The 20,843-nt window shown below is 48.4% G+C and overlaps 1 protein-coding gene and 1 pseudogene across 1 annotated transcript; both read left to right on the top strand.

Moving 5' to 3' along the window:
* Positions 1 to 14,387: 14,387 nt before the first annotated feature.
* LOC120643057 lies at positions 14,388 to 15,877 on the top strand (annotated as a pseudogene).
* A 277-nt stretch (positions 15,878 to 16,154) lies between these two features.
* Positions 16,155 to 19,160, top strand: LOC120640186 (fasciclin-like arabinogalactan protein 7). The gene is made up of 2 exons (XM_039916050.1): positions 16,155 to 16,493; positions 18,819 to 19,160. Exons 1-2 carry the CDS (start codon positions 16,155 to 16,157, stop codon positions 19,158 to 19,160), a joined length of 681 nt encoding a protein of 226 aa, XP_039771984.1.
* The last annotated feature ends 1,683 nt before the right edge of the window (positions 19,161 to 20,843 follow it).

Genomic DNA, 20,843 nt, shown 5'->3' with positions numbered 1-20,843 from the left:
CGCAACCCGAGAGCGCCCGCCAGGGGGCAGCGCATGCGAAAGCGCTGGCGGCCCCGAGGCCAGCGGCGGCGGTGGCCACCCGAGCCCCGAGCCACCGGAGGCAGGGCCACGCGCCGGCGACCCCCGAGGCGAGCGCCGAGCCCGGAGCCACCGGAGGCAGAACCACTCACGGGAGTTCGCTGGAGCCTGGATCCGCGTCGTAGGGGCGGAAACTCGTCGTTGGTGGCCGGCGAGCAGGGACGGAGGCTCGTCGCCGGCGAGTTCGCTGGAACCTGGATCCGCGTCGTTGGCGGCCGGCGAGCAAGGACGGAGGCTCGTAGCCGGCGAGCGGAGGCGGAGGCGGAGGCTCGTCGGCGGCGGCCGGCGAGCGGGGTTACGGCGTGCCGGCGTCACCAGGCAGAGATGCGGCGCGAGAGGCTTGCGTCGGGGGACGTCGGGGCGTGCGGGAGGGGACGGGGCAGATAATGTTGTGCCCAGTGGGCTGGGCCGTATCCGTCAAGCACGATACGTATTGGCCCACTTATCCAATATTTACGAAAATAATAAAAAATCGGATACTCCGAGGATACGTATCCAAGGCGTATCAGATACGTATCTCATCCGATACGTATCGGATACGCGATACGCTGGTAAACTGGCGTATCCGTGTTACAGAGTGCCCAATAGGTGCTGATCCAATCCGGATGCGCACCAGCCTCTATGCTGATGATGCTGCCTTATTTGTGAGGCCTAAGGTGGATGATCTCATCACTGTCCGACAACTCTTACAGACCTTTGGGGATGCGACAGGACTACACACCAATCTGCACAAATCCGAGATTTATCGCATCTCTTGCAATGAACTGGAGTTGGATGACATTGCAGCAACCTTTCCTGCCAACAGTGCCTCTTTTCCATGCAATTACCTTGGCCTGCCACTACACATTGGAAGGACGAGAAGAGTAGATGAACAACTTCTGATTGATAAGATTGGTGCCCGGTTACCAGGCTGGAAAGGAAGGCTTCTCACTCGTGCAGGACGGCTGACATTAATCAACTCAGTGCTCACCTCCATTCCAGTTTATCACATGACAGTTTTTCCTCTTTCCAAATGGGCAATCAAACACATAGATCGTATAAGGCGGAATTTTCTTTGGAAAGGTGCTGATGATTTCCGCCACGGGAGCTGTTTGGTAAACTGGCGACGAGTGAATCGCGCCAAAAAGTTGGGGGGTCTGGGCATCAAGGATCTGTCCTGTTTCAATCGTGCACTATGCCTCCGTTGGCCCTGGTACAAATGGACAGAACGTACCAAACCTTGGACAAGCATGCCACTGAAACTTTCGGTGGAGAAACAAGAGCTATCCAAACTTTGCACTGCAATTACTATAGGCAATGGAGCAAAAACTCAGTTTTGGAAGGACCGCTGGTTACAAGGAGAAGCACCCATGTACATTGCACAAGACTGCTATCGTCTGGCCTGGCGCAAAAACATTACTGTCCAGCAGGCGTTCATTGACCGGAAATGGATGCGAGTCCTCCGACGCATCTCCACTACTGCTGCTATCAACCAATTTGTGGACCTTTGGGGCAGATTGCAACAAATTCACCTCAGTGACTCGGAAGACACAACCACTTGGCGCCTAACTGCAGATGGTTCTTACTCAGCGGCATCCGCTTATGATGTCCAATTCGTTGGTTCCTTTGCAGACAACTGCTGGGAACAAGTTTGGCAAATGAAAGTTGAAAACAAGTGTCGTGTATTCATGTGGCTACTTCTCCAATGCAAACTACCCACAGCAAACAGGATAATCCAACGCGGCGGCACGGCTGATGCAATTTGCAAACTGTGTCATTGCCGAGAAGAGACAACCTTGCACATGGTAGCAAACTGCTCCTACGCTAAGGAGGTATGGCGTATCTTAGCACAACGAGCCTCCATCACTTTTGTGCAGATCTCCACGCCACTTTCCAATGTTAAAGATTGGTGGGAGCACCTCAACAAGGCTACTGGACTTGATTTTGTTCACCTCCGACAAGTCCTCACCTACGGCACTTGGAACATATGGAAGGAACGATGCTGGCGACTGTTTGAGAACAAGGCAATACTTGCAGATCAGTTGGCTGAAGTAATTTTGCAGGACGTCGCAGCTTACCTCCAAGCTCATGCAAATCCGGTTGTCTAGTTTAAATACGCACACACTGTGTGCAGAGTTGTAACCTTTGGCCTTTTCCTTTTAGCTACTATTTTTTCTTGTAAACTTTTTGGACTTCTCCTACTTTAATGCAAAAGCAGAGCACCTGCTATATTTCCTCAAAAAAAAAAAGCTCGTGCTGGTAACTATAAGTCCACGACCTTCATATATGAGCCACTTCACATATATGATTTTTTTCCTTTTAGAACACCGAAGTCTGCGTAAAATACATGGTTTTCCTTTATGGCAACAACATGCATAAAGAAATTACCCGTTTATTACATGCGAAACAATTTCAATTACATTCCGCGTAGGAGAGAAGCCTGCAGTATTGAGGTAAATCTTGATCAAAGTTGAACACCACAAAATTGAGGCATCTTGGTTCGTCATGTTCTTTCGCATATACAACAAGCTTATAAGTCATCTCTCCTCGCCGACTGGCACGCACCACACCAACATATTCAGCATGGTCACCCGATTGATTGGCGAACTCACTCATTGCACACTGGCCGAGGCCTTGGATATTTTGGTTATAGGTGACATTGGGGATAAGATTCCATCCATCATCTGAGGTTGCCATGGCACACATGGCAACGCCAAACACGACAAGGAGGGGGAAGGTGCCGGTCCTCATGGCAGACGAGACTTGTGGCGATCAAATGACTATCTAGGAATGGAGAAGGAGAAGCGAAGAACTAGTGGCTTTTAAGCAGGAAAATAACTCTGCAGATAGGTAGCACCAATAGGCAGGGATTAATGGCATGATTTTCCATCTTAGTGCATAGGATAGTATCAATTAATTGAGAGATCAAAAAAAAGTATCAATTAATTGAGTGCATATCTAAATAGGTTCATGCTATAACAGGGGTTTAGGATAATTATCCAATTAATGATAGCCACAGAAGATTTTATAGAAATTAAAGTAAATAATAATAAACCTGTCACATTTATTTCAACTGCATAATATAATAATTAGTTTAAAAATTTAGATGACACCTCGAGATAAGTTCGAGGACCATTCATATATTTCTCTTTGTAAAAATTGAATAAATCCACATGGGTCAGGAGAGCGTCCCATTATTAAGATAGCAATTCTACCTGTGGGTATCCAAGGTTTCGTACCCGATGGATAAGGACATGTCATATTTGCGTGAATTTCTACCTATGAGTACGGGTATTGGTATGAATGCTTACCTGCACGTAGGTCGCGGGTAAAAATTCTTGCCCCGAATAATCATTGGGTAACCCAACACAACTCAACTCATTATCAGTGAAGTATTTCATTACGCTATTTCTGGATGGGTCATGTGGATATGTGCCTATCGGCAGGAGCGAGACACCGGTAGACCTGCAGCTAGGTTGATTTGCGGCGAGCCCGACCTGCGCCCGGAGAACCCCTACCTCCCCTTCTTAGCGGCGGTGCTAAGAAATTATGGTTACAATAGTCTATTTACAATTTAACTTTTTTATATATTTTAGTTTAAAATTGTATAAGCTTCATGTCTGATCCTTTTAGAGTCTGGCACTTAGGTTATATAGATTAAATTTTAAGATCTTTAGAGCAACTCCAACGGACCCCCTCAATAAACTCTCATCTTAAATTTGGAGAGTGGGATAAAAAACCATACTTCAACAGACCCTCTACTGAAGCCTCCCACTTTAAGGGGAAAATCTTGCTCTAGAGGAAAATCTAATAAACAGTATGTTCTAGAAGGGAAAAATCTTACCCTAGAGGGGATGACCAACTCCATCAGAGATTTTAAGGGGGAGATTCCAAAGAAGATGATCAAGGGCTCAAGATTGAGTAGGGAGCTGAAAAGAATCAGTTTAAAATGACGGCTCTCTTGTGGAATATCATAGGTATGGGAAAACCAGCTAGAGTAAGGCAACTAAGGGAGTTGATGCTTGCAGAAAAAGTGGATATTGCAGGGGTGCAGAATACTATCAAACAAACCTTTACCAGACAAGAATTGGATGCTATCTTTGGGGGAGGGAATTTTACACGGAATTGGCTGCCTGCAAGAGGTCACTCAAGGGGGATTTTTGTGGGGGTGAAACTAGATGATAAAGAAGTGGAAGACTGGTTTGTGGGGGACTTTGTGATTGCAGTCACTATAAGAGAAAGGAAAACCAACTTCAGATGGGTGCTGATGGTGGTCTATGGACCGGCTCAACATGATCTCTCCACGGATTTTTTTGACTGAGATGGCAATTAGATTGAGTGGTCAGATCCTCCTAGTGGTCATTGGGGGTGATTTCAACTTAATCAGTGAACCAGATGACAAAAGTTCTATGAGAGCAGATGCTGGACTAATGGATTCTTTCAACACCTTTATAGTTTCAGTGTGAGCTTTTATAAGAGTTGTTGTGAAAGTGTTAGGAGGATGTTGTTTGAAATGGCCAACGATTTCTATCTTGGCAATTTGGACATCTCTAGGCCAAATTACGGGGTCATCACTCTGATTCCAAAAATCAAAGAGGCAAATAACATAAGGCAATTTAGATCTATTTGTCTACTAAATGTGAGCTTCAAGATCTTCTCCAAACTCCTCATGGACAAACTAACAGATGTACTAACAGATGTGGCAGGTAAAATGGTAAAAAGTAACGTCCCGCCTCTCCGAGGCCGGGCCCGCTTACATCTGGTAGTTTATCTAGGATATAGACTACCCTTGCAGACTAACACTAGTCTATTCTGCACACTTTGTCCTCACTCATGTGCACCCGGGAAGAATTTTCTGATCTGTCACCCATCCCCAAAATTTTCCATGCCAAGCACGCTTAACCTCATAGTTCTTTGGAGATCTTGCAACTGGTTGGTATGAGTATCCTATTAATCCTATTAAGCCCTGGGCTGGGATGTTACATGCTCATCCCTTTAAGAGACCGACGTCCTCGTCGGTCAATCCCAAGCCACGAACGTCCTCTCTTGGCCACGACTGTGTGCTCTAGTGCCAATCAGCGCATGTACACGTCCGTGCATCCAGTGCCAATGGCGCATCCCGGATGCGCGTGCACTGACCCATCATGCACTCGTGTACAAGCCAAGGCCGTGATTATGGCTGGGCATATTACCCGAAATTTGAACCCGAAAAATCCGAGCCCGAGCCCAAACCCGAAAAACTCGAGCCCAAAAAAACATGAACATTATTTCGGGTGTCAAATCTCAAAAACCAAAATTAATTAGGGTAATTCGGGTCTGAAATCCCAGTACGCGAACAGCCTGAATAGCCCGATTATTTAGCCCAGGACTAAATTTCAGCCCAACCCAAAAGCCACTCCCTCACATCCTATTAGTAAGTAACCCTAACTATTTAGTCAGACTCCCACTAAGCCCCCTCACATCCCCACCCTCAACCTGCAGCCACAACTCGCTTAGCCACCCGTCGAGATCTAGTGAGCCTACGCCAGACACCCGCAAGTCCCAATCTTCCCCTCATCGCCTCTCCCCTCTCCTCCTCCCTCTTCGTTCTCTAGCTCCTTAGCTGCTTTGTAGACTGCCTTGATCTCCAGCTTCCATGTTCGTCTTTGTAGGAATGAAAATGGACTACATGTATTCATTGCTCCAATTCACTCCATGTGCAGCAGGCAACGGAGGGGATCCACGCCAAGGAGTCCACAAAAGAGTCTAAGTTGCAATAAATTGCTCTACTCCACCGGCACGAGCCACAACATGTGCTGTGATCTATTTGCATAGCAGTTGGGTAGTTCGGGGTTACCCGAACCCGAACCCGAATTCTCAAGTACCCAAAATGTCGGGTTTTCTTTACTTTGGGCAAATTTCGGATACTATTTTTCAAAACCCGAAATTCTAAAAACCTGAAAACCCAATCCAAAATTTTCGGGTTATCCGAACGCTCACCCATACCTGTGATCCACATCTACCCGTAAAACCGTGAGAGTCGGCTCTGATAACATTCTGTAACATCCCGCCTCCTCAAGGTCGGGCACACTTATATCTACCAGATCTGATACCATGTTGTAACATCTTGTCTTCTCGAGGCCGGGCACGCTTACATCTGGCAGCTTATCTAGGACATAGACTATCCTCACAGATCAATACCAGTCTTTTCTACACTTGGAAAGAACTTCTCGGTTGGTCACCCATCCCTAAATTTCTAGGGCCCAAGCACACTTAATCTTGGAGTTTTCTTCCTCACCCTCTATTCCTGGAGGGTCCTCCTATCCACTAACAAATGAATCCACCTTTCTTATATTAAAACAAGATAATTAGATTTAGAGATCACTGCTAAAAATTGAGGTTAAAAAAATAGTCCTCAGAAATAGGAGAAGCCCTTAACAAGTAAAGGGTCTCAAACGATGCTTTTACCACCCCAGGTGCTGAGTCGGTGGCGATATCCAATTATGAGGCGCATTACAATTTCAAGCACGACGAGGACAAACTTAACACTAGCTCATCGAAATGTGTTACTGTACGTAATCACCTGAATCATTGTGCTCCGTCAACGGCAATTCTGATTCGTTCTACCCACTTAACAATGACAGATCAGAAGAAACGTGGAGCACCAATAAACCCTAACCCCATCTCCGCGTGTTGTCCTCTCCCTCCCTCTCCTGCTCATAGCGGCCACCCTCTCTCCCTCCCCGCCGCCGCCTCCCCTCCCCTTTCTCCCTCTCCGCCTACCTTCGTCGCCCTCCCAGTCGGCGCTCATCCGACTCTCCGCCCGCTCCCTCGGGATCCGGATTCGGTGCGGGGCGCGTCTCGGAGGGAGGAGGGCGCGTGCCGGCCGGCCGCGGAGATGGTGGCCAGGATGATGCGGTGGCCTCGGTCGGCGGTGGCGCGCAAGTTCCGTGCGTGCCTGGCGGAGCGGCGGGCAGAGGGGTTGACGCTGCCGCCCGCGCTTGCTTTCGCGCCTGCTGCGAAGTTGGCCTCGCCGTAGTGGGAGGCGGCAGGCGCCGCGCTGCCGAGTCCGTCGTTGTGAGGTGAGTTGGAAGGGGCCCAGGGCATCGGCGTCTGCATAAAATACATGGTTTTTCCTTTTTGGCAACATCATGCATAAAGAAATTGCCCGTTAATTACATGCAAAACAATTTCAATTACATTCCTCATAGGAGAGAAGCCTGCAGTATTGAGGTAAATCTTGGTCAAAGTTGAACACCACAAAATTGAAGCATCTTGGCTCCGCCCCACGTTCCTTTGCATATACAACAAGCTTATAAGTCATCTCTCCTCGCCGACTGGCGCGCACCACACCAACATATTCAGCATGTTCGCCCGATTGATTGGCAAACTCACTCATCGCACACTGGCCAAGCCCTTGGATATTTCTATTATTGGTGACATTGGGGATAAGATTCCATCCATCATCCGAGGTTGCCATGGCACACATGGCAACACCAAACACGACAAGGAGGGGGAAGGTGCCGGTCCTCATGGCAGACGAGACTTGTGGCGACCAAATGACTATCTAGGAATGGAGAAGGAGAAGCGAAGAGCTAATGGCTTTTAAGTAGGAAAATAACTCTGCAGATAGATAGCACCAATAGGCAGGGATTAATGGCATGATTTTTCATCTTAGTTCATAGGTTAGTATCAATTAATTGAGATATAAAAAAAGTATCAATTAATTGAGTGCATATCTAAATAGGTTCATGCTATAATAGGGTTTAGGATAATTCTCCAATTAATGATAGCCACAGAAGATTTTTATAGAAATTAATGGAAATAATAATAAACCTGACACATTTAATTCAACCGCATAATATAATAATTAGTTTAAAAACTTAGATGACACCTCGAGATAAGTTTGAAGACCATTCATATATTTCTCTTTCTAAAAGTTGAATAAATCCACACAGGTCAGGGGAGCATCCCATTATTAAGATAACAATTCTACCTGTGGGTATCCAAGGTTTCGGACCCGATGGATAAGGACATGTCATATTTGCGTGAATTTCTACCTGTGAGTACGGGTATTGGTATGAATGATTACCTGCACGTAGGTCGTAGGTAAAAATTCTTGCCCGCGAATAATCGTTGGGTAACCCAAATTATAAAAGGAGCAACAAATTGCATGTTTACAGCTCAGCTCATTATCAGTGAAGTATTTCATTACGCTATTTCTGGATGGGCCATGTGGATATGTGCCTGTCGGCAGGAGCGAGACACCGAGAGACCTACATGTAAGGATCGATGGACCAAGAGGGGGGTGAATTGGTCCTTTTTCAAATTTCTAAAACAAAATAAAACAACCTTAACCTATGCAATGCTAGTAAGGCTCAATTCACCAACCGGCTAACTAAGCAAACTACACAAGCTATAAAAGATACAACAAGATATGAAACTAAGCAAAGTAGAGCTAAGTTATGATCTCTAAGGTCAAGCACATGAATAATTGCATGAAAGTAAGTGCTTGAAAGTAAAGAGTGGGCAAGAGACAACCGGATTTTTTCCCGTGGTGTCGATGTGTTGGCACACACCCCTAATCCACGTTGTGACACTCACTAAGAGTCTTGTCACCTCCCAAGTCACCGAGACGAGGGCGCTCACTAAGAGTCTCCGTTCACCATCCCGGCGTGGTGGAGCTCAAGCCACGTACAAACTTCTTCGGGCTCCCACAATCAACTTGGCAAGCTCCGAAAGAAACACCTCAATCACCAAGATCGTCTAGGTGCTGCCAATCACCAAGAGTAACAAGCTAGGGCCTTCACTTGAGCAAGAACCGATCACCAAGAACGGATGCACACAAGCTTCTCTCTACTCAAGTCCTTAGTCTTGCTTCTTGAATGATTGAATGATCAAATGTGTGGAAGATGAAGCTCAAGGTGGCTCTCAACAATAGTATGAGTGTATGAATGTTGCCTGGTGTCAAGAGTCTTCAAAATGACCCATTGGAGGGGTATATATAGGCAGCTCACACAGATAGAGCCGTTGGAGAAAAGCTGCCAGAAAAGTACGCAACGCCGGTTAATCCGACGGTCCTCCAAAAGTCATCGTCGGTTTAACCGATGAATGTAAACTGCCGATTTGGAAAACTAGTCGTTACAACTCGGGCAGATTAACCGACGTATCATTGGTTTAACCGGTGAGTGTAGTTGTCCACTGATCAACTGAAAAACCAACTCTCTGGACAACTGCACCGACGTTAACTCAAATCCATCATCGGTTTAACCGGTGAGTCTAACTTCTGAAATCCCTGGAAAAACCAACTCTCTGGACAATTGCACCGACGTTAATTTCAAATATCATCGGTTTAACCGGTGAATGTAACCTTGAAACACCCTGGAAAACCAACGTTCTGGACAACTGCACCGACGTTAATTTTCAAATATCGTCGGTTTAACCGGTGTATGTACCTGTCCAGACTCTGATAACTGCGTTTAATGGACGTATAGAAAATTGGAGTCGTCAGTTAAACCGGTGTATAGACTTTTTCTGATTTTTTCCTTTTCTGATTTGAGTCTTGAATGAAATCCAAATATTCTTGAGATATAAGTTGAAAACCACTTATTTGAACTTCTAGGAACCTGAGTGACCATATTGTGCATCCATTTTTTATTGACCATATCCATGCTCAAGTTACTTGGCCTTAACCCCTCTTAATAGTGCGACCTCTACAAACCTATAAAACCTATACTAACATAAGTGTCCTTCTCAACCTTGCGACACTTAGGACTAGAAAGATCCTTAGTCTTGTTATATACTTGAGTTGAATATCGAGATCGCCTTTTTGAATAATGAAGTTGAGGGGCCTCTTTAACGTATGATCCAATGAGCGATAATATTTCATTAAGCTGCACAAACTCATTAGTCATAATAATGGTTGTCATTAATCACCAAAACATACCTAGAGGGCCATGTGGATATGTGCCTGTCGGCAGGAGCGAGACACCGAGAGACCTACAGCTAGGTTGATTTGCGACGAGCGCGACCTGCACCCGGAGAATCCCAACCTCCATCTCCGCTTCACTTCTTAGCGGCGGTGCTAAGAAATTATAGTTACAATAGTCTATTTACAATTTAACTTTTTTTATATATTTTAATTTAAAATTGTATAAGCTTCACGTCTGATTCTTTTAGAGTCTGGCTCTTAGGTTATATAGATTAAATTTTAAGATCTTTAGAGCAACTCCGAGAGACCCCCTCAATAAACTCTCATCTTAAATTTGGAGAGTGAGATAAAAAACCATACTCCAACAGACCTTCTACTGAAGCCTCCTACTTTAAGGGGAAAATCTTGACCTAAAGAAAAATCTAATAAACAGCATGTTCTAGAAGGGGAAAATCTTACCCTAGAGGGGATGACCAACTCCATCGGAGATTTTAAGGGGGATATTCCAAAGAAGAGGATCAAGGGCTCAAGATTGAGTAGGGAGCTGAAAAGAATCGGTATAAAATGACGGCTCTCTTGTGGAATATCATAGGTATGGGGAAACCAGCTAGAGTAAGGCAACTAAGAGAGTTGATGCTTGCAGAAAAAGTGGATATTGCAGGGGTGCAGAAAACTGTCAAACAAACCTTTACCAGACAAGAGTTGAATGCTATCTCTGGGGGGAATTTTACATTGAATTGGTTGCCTGCATGTGGTCATTCAGGGGGGATTTTAGTGGGGGTGAAACTAGATGATAAAGAAGAGGAAGACTGGTTTGTGGGGGACTTTCTGATTGCAGTCACTATAAGAGAAAGGAAAAATCAACTTCAGATGGGTGCTGATGGTGGTCTATGGACATGCTCAACATGATCTCTCCACGGATTTTCTAACTGAGATGGCAACTAGATTGAGTGGTCAGATCCTCCTAGTGGTCATTGGGGGTGATTTCAGCTTAATCAGAGAACCTGATGACAAAAGTTCTATGAGAGCAGATGCTGGACTGATGGATTCTTTCAACACCTTTATTGACTAGTTTGATCTAAGGGAGATTGAAAAGTCGGGTATGAAGTTCACTTGGACTAATAAACAGGAGAATTCAGTGCAAAGCAACATTAATAGGGTTTCGGTTTCTACTGATTGGGAGTTGAGATTCCCACAGTGCTCCCTTAGATCTCTGACTAGGATTGGCTCTGACCATTGCCCTCTCATCCTGAATGATGGTAGCTCCAAATGTCTGGGTTAGAGACAATTTTTCCTTTAGAAAAACTGGCTATTGCAGGATGGGTTGGCTGAGTTGGCTCAAAATAAGTGGGAGAGAGCCTCAAGCAGACACCCAGAAAAAGCATACTCTGTAGATAAATGGCATGTAAACTTATGCAGTCTAAGGCAGTTTCTAAAAAGGTGGGGTGCTAATCTGAGAGCGGATTACAAGAGAGCCAAATCCAGTTTACTCTTACAAATTGAGAAAATTGACGAGAAGATCCGACAATATAGACACCTTATTGCCGCGAAATCGCTATACTTTGGAAGAGGAACCGGAAAAGATAATGGAAATAGAAGAGCTCAATTGGCAAAGGAGGGGAGGGGGGGCTGGGTAACTAAAGGGGATGCTAACACCGGTTATTCCCATATGATAGCTAATGGGAGAAAGAGAAGGAAAAACATCTACTCTCTAGATAAATGGGGTCTAATATTACTGACAGCAAAGTGATACAAAAGAAAATTTACTCCTACTATAAATAGCTTTTCGGGAGAAGGGAGAGGAGTCGACTTCGCCTAGGGGATACAGCTTGGGGGCAGAATTTCAGACTGGCCGAAGCAGATGTTGAATGGATCACTCGACCATTCACTATAAAGGAATTGAAGAAGTCAGTTTTTGAAATGAAAGCAGACACAGCTCCAGACATTTGATGGTTTCAGTGTGAGCTTTTATAAGAGTTGTTGAGAAAGTGTTAGGAGGATGTTGTTTGAAATGGCCAACGATTTCTATCTTGGCAATTTGGACATCTCTATGCCAAATTACGGGGTTATCACTCTGATTCCAAAACTCAAAGAGGCAAATAACGTAAGGCAATTTAGATCTATTTGTCTACTAAATGTGAGCTTCAAGATCTTCTCCAAACTCCTCATGGACAGACTAACAGATGTACTAATAGATGTGGCAGGTAAAAACGTAAAATGTAACGTCCCGCCTCCCCGGGGCCAGAGCCACTTACATCTGGCAGCTTATCTAAGATATAGATTGCCCTCGCAGACCAACACCAGTCTATTCTGCACACTTTGTTTTCACTCATGTGCACTTGGGAAGAACTTTTCGGTCGGTCACCGATCACCAAATTTTTCCGGGCCAAGCATGCTTAACTTCGGAGTTCTTTAGAGATTGACTTCCGAAAAAGAAGTTGCAACTTATTGGTATGAGTATCTTATTAATCCTATTAAGCCTTGGGCTGGGATGTTACATGCTCATCTCTTTAAGAGACCGACGAGGACGTCGATCAATCCCAAGCCACGAACGTCCTCTCTTGGCCACGACTATGTGCCCTAGTGCCAATCATCATATGTACACGTCCGTGCATCCAGTGCCAATGGCACATCCCAGATGCGCGCGCACTGACCCGTCACGTGCCCGTGTACATGCCGAGGCCGTGATTATGGCTAGGCATATTACCCGAAACCCGAAATTTGAACCCGAAAAATCCGAGCCCGAGCACGAACCCGAAAGACTCGAGCCCAAAAAAACTTGAACCTTATTTCTGGTGTCAAATCTCAAAACCCGAAATTAATTAGGGTAATTCGGGTCTAAAATCCCGGTACCCGAACAACCCGAATAGCCCGATTATTTAGCCCAGGACTAAATTTCAGCCCAGCCCAAAAGCCACTCCCTCACATCCAGTTAGTAAGTAGCCACTCCCTCACATCCTGTTAGTAAGTAACCCTAACTATTTAGTCAGACTCCCAATAAACCCCCTCACATCCCCACCCTCAGCCTGCAGCCGCAACTCGGTCGGCCACCCGTCCAGATCTAGCGAGCCTACGCCAGACGCCCGCAAGTGCCAATCTTCCCCTCGTCGCCTCTCCCCTCTCCTCCTCCCTCTTCGTTCTCTAGCTCCTTTGCTGCTTTGCAGACTGTCTCGATCTCCAGCACCCATGTTTGTCTTTGCAAGATTGAAAATGGACTCCATGTATTCATTGCTCCAATTCACTCCATGTGCAACAGGCAAGGGAGGGGGGATCCACGCCAAGGAGTCCACAAAGGAGTCTAAGTTGCAATAAATTGCTCTACTCAACCGGCACGAGCCACAGCACGTGCTATGATCTACTTGTATAGCAGTTGGGTAGTTCGGAGTTATCCGAACTCGAATTGTCGAGTACCCGAAATGTCGGGTTTTCTTTACTTTGAGCAAATTTCGGGTAGTATTTTTCAAAACCCGAAATTCTAAAAACCCGAAAACTCGACCCAAAATTTTCGGGTTACCCGAACGCCCACCCATACCCGTGATCCACATCTACACGTAAAACTGTGAGAGTCATCTCTGATAACATTATGTAATATCCCGTCTCCTCGAGGTCGGGCACGCTTACTTCTGCCAGCTCTGATACCATTCTGTAACATTTCGCTTCCCTGAGACCGGGCACGCTTACATCTGGCAGCTTATCTAGGACATAGACTATCCTCACAGGCCAACACCAGTCTTTTCTACATCCTAGAAGAACTTCCCAGTTGGCCATCTATCTCTAAATTTCTAAGGGCCAAACACACTTAATCTCGGAGTTTTCTTCCTCCACCCTCTGTTCCTGGAGGGATTTGCAAAAGTGTGATTACCCAATTCAAGGGCGGGTCCAGATTATAAAATTACTCAATTCTCTATGCCCCTTGGATGTCAATCCAATAATTCAGATTGAAATTTTTATAGTTTGCACAAAGAAATTAGTTTGCACATGATATATTCTAAAAAAATAAAGGGTCTAATTTTGAGGACGGTTCTTTTACCACCCCTGGTGCTGAGTCGGTGGCGATATCCGATTATGAGGCGCATTACAATTTCAAGCACGACGAGGACAAACTTAACACTAGCTTATCGAAACGTGTTACCGTGCGTAATCACCTAAATCATTGTGCTCCGTCAACGGCAATTCTGATTCGTTCTACCCACTTAATAATGACAGATCAGAAGAAACGTGGAGCACCACCTTCTTCAGGGAAAAGAAAAACATTGGGGCCCAAATCGAACGGTCCTGGCCAATTTCTTCCGCTCCGACAGCATAATGCTGCCTACCGACACTGACAGCAAAATGCCAGCCCCTGCACTTTCACCATTTCTTATGGGCCACCGTCCACTACAAATCCTCCTCCGATCAGTTCGCAGCGTCGCCACGGCCCGAGCTTCATCTTCCTCGCACTCCTCGCAGTCAAAGGCTTGCCGCCGCTCCAGTGTTTGCCAGAAATGGAGCTCAAACCAGCCGTCCTGGCCATCGCGGTGCTGTGGCTCTGGCTGCCCCGGACTGCACTGTCCCAGAGTGCACGACCACCGCGGGCCGACACGCCGGCGCCGGCCCCGGCTCCGTCGCCGCGCCACGTCAACCTCACCGACCTGCTCTCCCTGGCTGGGCCCTACGGCACGTTCCTCGGCTACCTCGTCCGGACCGACGCGATCCGGACGCTCCAGAGCCAGGCCGACGCCACCGGCGGCCAGGGCGTCACCGTGTTCGCGCCCGAGGACTCGGCGTTCGCGGACGTCGGCGGCGGCGCCGCGCTGCCTAGCCTCGCCACGGACCAGCTCCGGGCGCTCATGCTGTGCCACGCGGCGCCCCGGTACCACCCGCTCTCGTCGTTCGCGGCGCTGGCCGCCGCGCCGGGCCCCGTGCCCACGCTCGCCGGCGCGGAGCGGTGCGCGGTGAACGTCACCTACGCCGCGGGCAGGATCCGGCTCGCGTCGGGGGGACCAGGGCGGCCAGGCTCGTCAGCAGCGTGTACTCGACACCGCCGGTCGCCGTCTACGCGCTGGACAGGGTGCTCCTGCCCCGGCAGCTGTTCCCGACCGAGCCCGTCGTGGCCAGGGTTTTTTTATCCGACCGCCGGGACCTAACCGCCGGCCACCGGTTCCGGTTTACCGGATCGGTTGGACCGGTTACCGGTTGAAACCGGTCAAACTCAAATTTGAATTCAAAATCCGCAGTTATACCGGTTTCGAACATGTAACCGGTCGGTTAGACCGGTTTACCGGTCCGGTTTGACCGGTTACCGATCGGTTTAGGCTAAATTCAAATTTTTTTCTTTTTTAGTTTAAATTCAAATGCCCGCAAAGTATACTAAATGAATGTTTGTATAATATGTTTTAGCCTAAATAAACCCTCCAACTCTTTTTTTACTACTTTTACATTGTATTTGTATACTTTTGTATGCATATTTTTTTGTTTAACTTCAAATGCTCGCAAAGTATACTAAATGAATGAATATTTAAAAAAATTTGACACCATTAGATTCGTCGCAACTTGAAGTATTTTTAAGAATTTTTTGAGATTTTTCCATTTTTTCGAATTCAAATTTAAAATTTAAATTTGGGCCGGTTTCTAACCGCCCGGAACCGGAACCGGGCCCGGGCCGGTTAGACCGGTAACCGCGGTAAACGGTCCGGTTCCGAGCGGTTTGGTGAACCCTGGTCGTGGCGCCCGTGCCCGCGCCGCTGGCGCGCGGGGGCGACGCGGCCAACGGCGCGCAGGCCGCCACCGGGCACGGAGCCAGCAAGAGCTCGTCGTGCCGGGTCGGTGCAGGTCGCGTTCTTGTTGGCTACCTGACCCTCCTGGTTTCCGTGTTTCTGATGATGTAGTAGATGCCGATTTCTTTGTGCCGCACCTTTGTTGCACGTTGCCCGTGTGTTGTTATTGCAGACGTACGTGTCGATTTGTTCTACTGGTACCGTGACTATTTCCACATGACAATTTCCGGAGACCAGAGCTGCATGTCTGAACTCTCCAGACGATTTGACACAGTCCTGTAGTGTCCTCTGAGCCGCTGGGAAAAATAGGAAACGGGGGCTCACAGCTCGCAGAAAGATCGCATCTCGGGCGTCTCCCTGTCTGTGCAGTCGCAAATAGCCGCCGCACTTGTTCATGCCGGCACCGCGAGATCGTGTTCGAGGCTTGCGACATGAGGTGCGCCGCCGCCGCCGCCGCCGTCGCGCTGCTCGCGGCCGTGATGTCCGTGTCCGTCGTCCTGCACGCCGGGGCGCGTCGGCCGCTCGCCAAGCCGCCGCGGGCGGCGGCGCTGCAGAAGACCGACACGTGGCCGCCGACGCCGCAGGCCAAGGGCGGCGCCAACCTCACGGCGATCCTCACCCTCGACGGGCCGTTGGCGTTCCGCACCTTCCTCGGGTACCTGCAGCAGACCAACCTCGTGGAGGTGTTCCAGAACCAGGCGTGCCTGACCGACCCGGGCATCACCATCTTCGTCCCCGTCGACAAGGCCTTCGCCGCCGTCAAGCCGTCGGTAAGGTCGAGAAACCTCCTGCTGTTCAGTTCGAGATGCTGCCATCCTCCCGGGGGGTCATGCTGCTGCGCTTCGTCACACATGCAGAACGTGAGATGGTGGTTGCACAACAGCCCATCATTCACGAGGGGGCACGCATGGTGCTTGAGCGCTGTGAGGAATCTCCCAACCGGTTCTACAAGAGGCCGGACTTTGTTGGCCTACCTGTCTGTGAGAGAGTTCCCGCCTGAACATTGGTGCGAGGCCCCAATCAAGAAAGCTTTCAGCTGCTTTGGCACCGTGGTGGAGATTGACCCAAGGAACCTAGCCCGGACTGACTACTCCTCACTCCGGATTGTGGTCGCGCTTGAGCAAAGCTGTGATGTCTCAGGCGATGTTTGGATACACGCAGCTGATGGTAATGGGAGCATTGTTAACGTGAGCAAACGCCGTGTCTGGCCGCTCGCGGATCAACTAGATGACAACGGTCAACTCCGCCCCTTCTTCCCACCGCTGCCACCACCACCCCCGCCACCACACATGCCGCAAGCTGCCCCTCCATCACCGCCGCCGCCCACTATGCAGCCAGATGCACCACCACACCTGCCACAGCCTCTCGGCCCTGCGCCACCACATCCACCGCCGGCACCACCTACCGCTGCTGTTGTGCCCCTCCACCCCGCATCCTTCCTTGGTGCTGCCATCCTTTGCCACGTCTTCATCAACGCCTTCCTGCTCGCCCGCCTCCCGACGTTCCCACTTGTCATCAACACACTGCTGCTGACGCCACCGCCCACCACACCACCTCACCTGGCCCCCCTCCACTGCTCTACGCCGCTGCTCACCTGGCACGCGGACGACACACCCCCACTGCCACCTCCCTCACTTGTTGCCTCCCCCGAGCACGCCAATCCAAACCCTGGGTCGTGTAGTGCTGGTTAATGCTGTGCTAGATAGCGCTCTGATCTACACCCTCTCTGCCATGCAACTCCCACAGGGCACGATTGATGCGCTTGACAAAAAACGAAGAGCCTTCCTCTGGTCCGGTGATACAACAACAAACGGTGCACGTTGCCTCGTTGTCTGGGAACAAACCTGTCTGCCAAAAGAACTGGGCGGACTCGGGATCAAAAACCTGCAAACGCTCAACCAGTGCCTTCTGCTAAAACACCTACACCGCTTACACCATCCAGGATAGTCAGCTTGGGCGAACTGGATGACCAAACAGATTGATCTTGCATCTTTGTCTGGGGACTGTGTTGGTGTGCAATGGAAAAGCCTCCAAGATTTGCTTCCAATCTACAGAGCAATCACCACCACCACCATTGGCGATGGACGCAGAACTTCCTTCTGGTTAGATCACTGGCTCCCTACAGGACAGTTAGCAGATACCTTCCCTTCACTTTTCACCCATGCTAAAGAACCTGATGCATCTGTAGCCAAAGTGTGCTCACAACCACTGAGGGGTCATTTTGCCTATAGACTCTCTCACATAGCTACTGCCGAACTTGCAATGCTGGAAGAGATAGTGGAAGAAGTGGTGCTACAAGATATGCCGGACTGCAGGAAATGTCCCCTGGCTGAGAAAGATGGTACCCTCCGCGCTGGGCTGATTTACAGAGCCAGGATGAGCCTACAGGAGAATACACCATGCCCATTTTACAAATTTGTATGGTCAAACTGTGCGCCTCCTCGTGTTCGTTTCTTTGCATGGCTCCTGGTTCAGGAAAAGATTCAGTGCAAAACCAACCTGCGGTTCAAGAACGTTGTCGATGATGCCGAATGTGAGGTGTGCAGGGTAGCTGTCGAAAGCCCTGACCACTTGATCCTCCACTGCACAATTGCCACTCAATTCTAGGCCAAGCTAGGCATCAGTGTGCATCAAGCTTCAGTATCACAACTCTGGAAGTTGGACAGGCCCCCCGGCGTGCCGGCTCAACACTACTCCACCTTTCTGCTATTGTGTGGCTGGCAACTTTGGAAGCATAGGCACGATGTTGTCTTTAGAAGCCAGGAGCCATCCCTCCTACGTCTGCTACTCAGTTGCAAAGAAGAAGCACGCCTTTGGTCATACAGACTGCCGCGACAAGACAAATAAGTTGCCGATGCCTGGTGTCATGTGTTTTGTTCCAACATGTAAACCCTAAGATCATAGTATTGTTTTTTCACTTGTAAACTGTTGCTGAACCCTCCGAATTTAATGAGCCTACAAAAGGCTCTGGCAATATATGGTGGGGACCCCCCCTCACATCAAAAAAAAAAAAAGAAACCTCCCCGGAGTATTTGTGCAGTAGAATTACAGATCAACGGATCCAGTATCGATTTGTGCGTTGATGAATAACGCAGGTGCTGTCGGGCCTGTCCAGCCTTCAGCTCAAGAACCTGATGATGTGCCACTCACTGGCCAAGCACTACGAGCTCGCGGACTTCGAGGGGCTGAGCCGGATCGGGCCGGTGACGACGTTCGCCGGCGGGCTGTACACGGTGGACGTGACGTACGACGCGGGCACCGTCCACGTGCGCTCCAGGTGGGCCGACGCCAAGATCGTGGGGAGCGTGTCCGTGGAGGCGCCCATGGCGATCTACGAGCTCGACCGGGTGCTGCTCCCGGCCGCGCTCTTCCACATCCAGCCGCCCGTCGCGGCGATCACGGACGGCGACGTGCCCGTGCCGCGGCGGCGACGATGACGACGGTGCCGCGGCGCCCGCGACGGAGCCGGATGCCGTCGCGCCAAGGCAGTATGACTCGGGCGGGAGTGGCGGACGCCCCGACCTCGGCGTGCGGAGGCGGCGACCGGGTCGCTCGCCATGCGGCCGCCGCGGCTCTCGGTGCAATGGCGATGGTCGCATTGTGATCGAGGGTGTGGTACTTTGCTGCGGCGAAAATAGCACGTGGTAGTTTTTAAATGACTGCTAGTGAATCAGTAGTGATGAGCAGGGTTTGAATATGTTTAGAGATGTACTTTTTTATAATATGGAGGAGAGAGCGAGAGAATGAGAAACTTCTTTTTTTATTTTTTGAAAAGAAGACATGAACGTTGCCAAATCATATAAGGAGGAGAGAAAATTCAGGTCTTACAAATAGACGATTACATAAAAGGATTGAATTCAGGACGCAATGTGAGAAAAAAAATCATGGAAAAAACTAAGATACAAATGGGGCACCACACGCTCAAAAGCGTAAATTGACCTCCTTCTTAACCAACTGCAACACGGTCGGTGGCTGGACTTCTTTGACTTCAAAAATTCTCCTGTTTCTTTCATTTCAAAGATTCCAAGCAGTGTACCTGATTACTGCCGCCTTAGTTCGTTGTTGATCCTTTGGCTTATTTTGCGGTGACTGAATCCACCGGTCCTCAATGATTGCATTCACTGCCGGCTTCGTAACCAAATCATGCGTCCAAACTTGAACTAGCTCCCACACCCGCTGCGCAAAAGGGCACTGCAAACATGTGTTGGGCTGTTTCAGGCGCCGCGCCGCAGAGTGGGCAAAGAGGATTGCATGGCCAACTCCGAGCCTGGAGCTTATCCATCGTAAGAATTTTTTTTCTTGCACAAGCATCCATGTGAAGAACCTGTGCTTGGGCTCAGCATGCGCTGTCCAAATCCATTTCGGTTCGAAGGAAGAATAGGACCCTCTAAATTGAAACTCATATGCAGACTTTGCCGTGTACTGCCCATCTGTTGTTAGCTTCCAAGTGATTTTGTCCTCGCCGTCATTGAGCTGCACACCCTGCACCTTGTCCCAGAGCATGACGAACTCTGCCATTTCCTCCACCATAGACATGCGCCACAATCCCCGTGTCCAACTTTGATTTTCCAATTGCTCTCGTACTTCCAGTTTCTTGCGCCAAGCCCGCAGAATGAGAAGCTTAAGGGTGATGTTTAACGAACAACGGCTCATCAGCTAAATTTTAGAAGAGACTCAATAATGCCTATAAGAGATAGAAAATAGTACAAACTCAAAATCTTCATAGATGACGGTGATCCATCCGACAAAGTTAATTGTGTACCACTTAGCTTGGAAATCAGGTTGTTTAACTCAACTGTTGATAAACAATCTAAAGAGAAAGTCCACGTCAAGGTTGCCGAACATCAAAAACACAAACATACTTTTACAATATTGGAGTTCTTAAAAAAATCAAAACTCCTTTTTCAATGGACTCAAATACCATATGTGGCTATTTTTTTCATCAATTGGAGCATCATCCTTCGCCTGTTATAGCATGGACCTATTTTGATATGCACTCAATTAATTGATACCAACCCATGCACTAAGATGGAAAATCATGTCATCAATCCCTGCCTATTGGTGCTACCTATCTGCGGAGTTATCTATTATATTATTAAAGGAGTGTTAAAAGGAGCCAC

Source organism: Panicum virgatum, chromosome 7K, assembly GCF_016808335.1.
Source record: "Panicum virgatum strain AP13 chromosome 7K, P.virgatum_v5, whole genome shotgun sequence".
Lineage (NCBI taxonomy): Eukaryota > Viridiplantae > Streptophyta > Magnoliopsida > Poales > Poaceae > Panicum > Panicum virgatum.
Note: the sequence above shows the minus strand (reverse complement) of the source record. Positions and strands in the feature narration are given on the sequence as shown.

Coding starts and splice junctions, on each gene's coding strand:
- LOC120640186 (XM_039916050.1), top strand. CDS start 16,155: ATGAGGTGCGCCGCCGCCGCCGCCGCCGTCGCGCTGCTCGCGGCCGTG. Junction 16,494..18,818: donor TCGCCGCCGTCAAGCCGTCG/GTAAGGTCGAGA, acceptor TGAATAACGCAG/GTGCTGTCGGGCCTGTCCAG.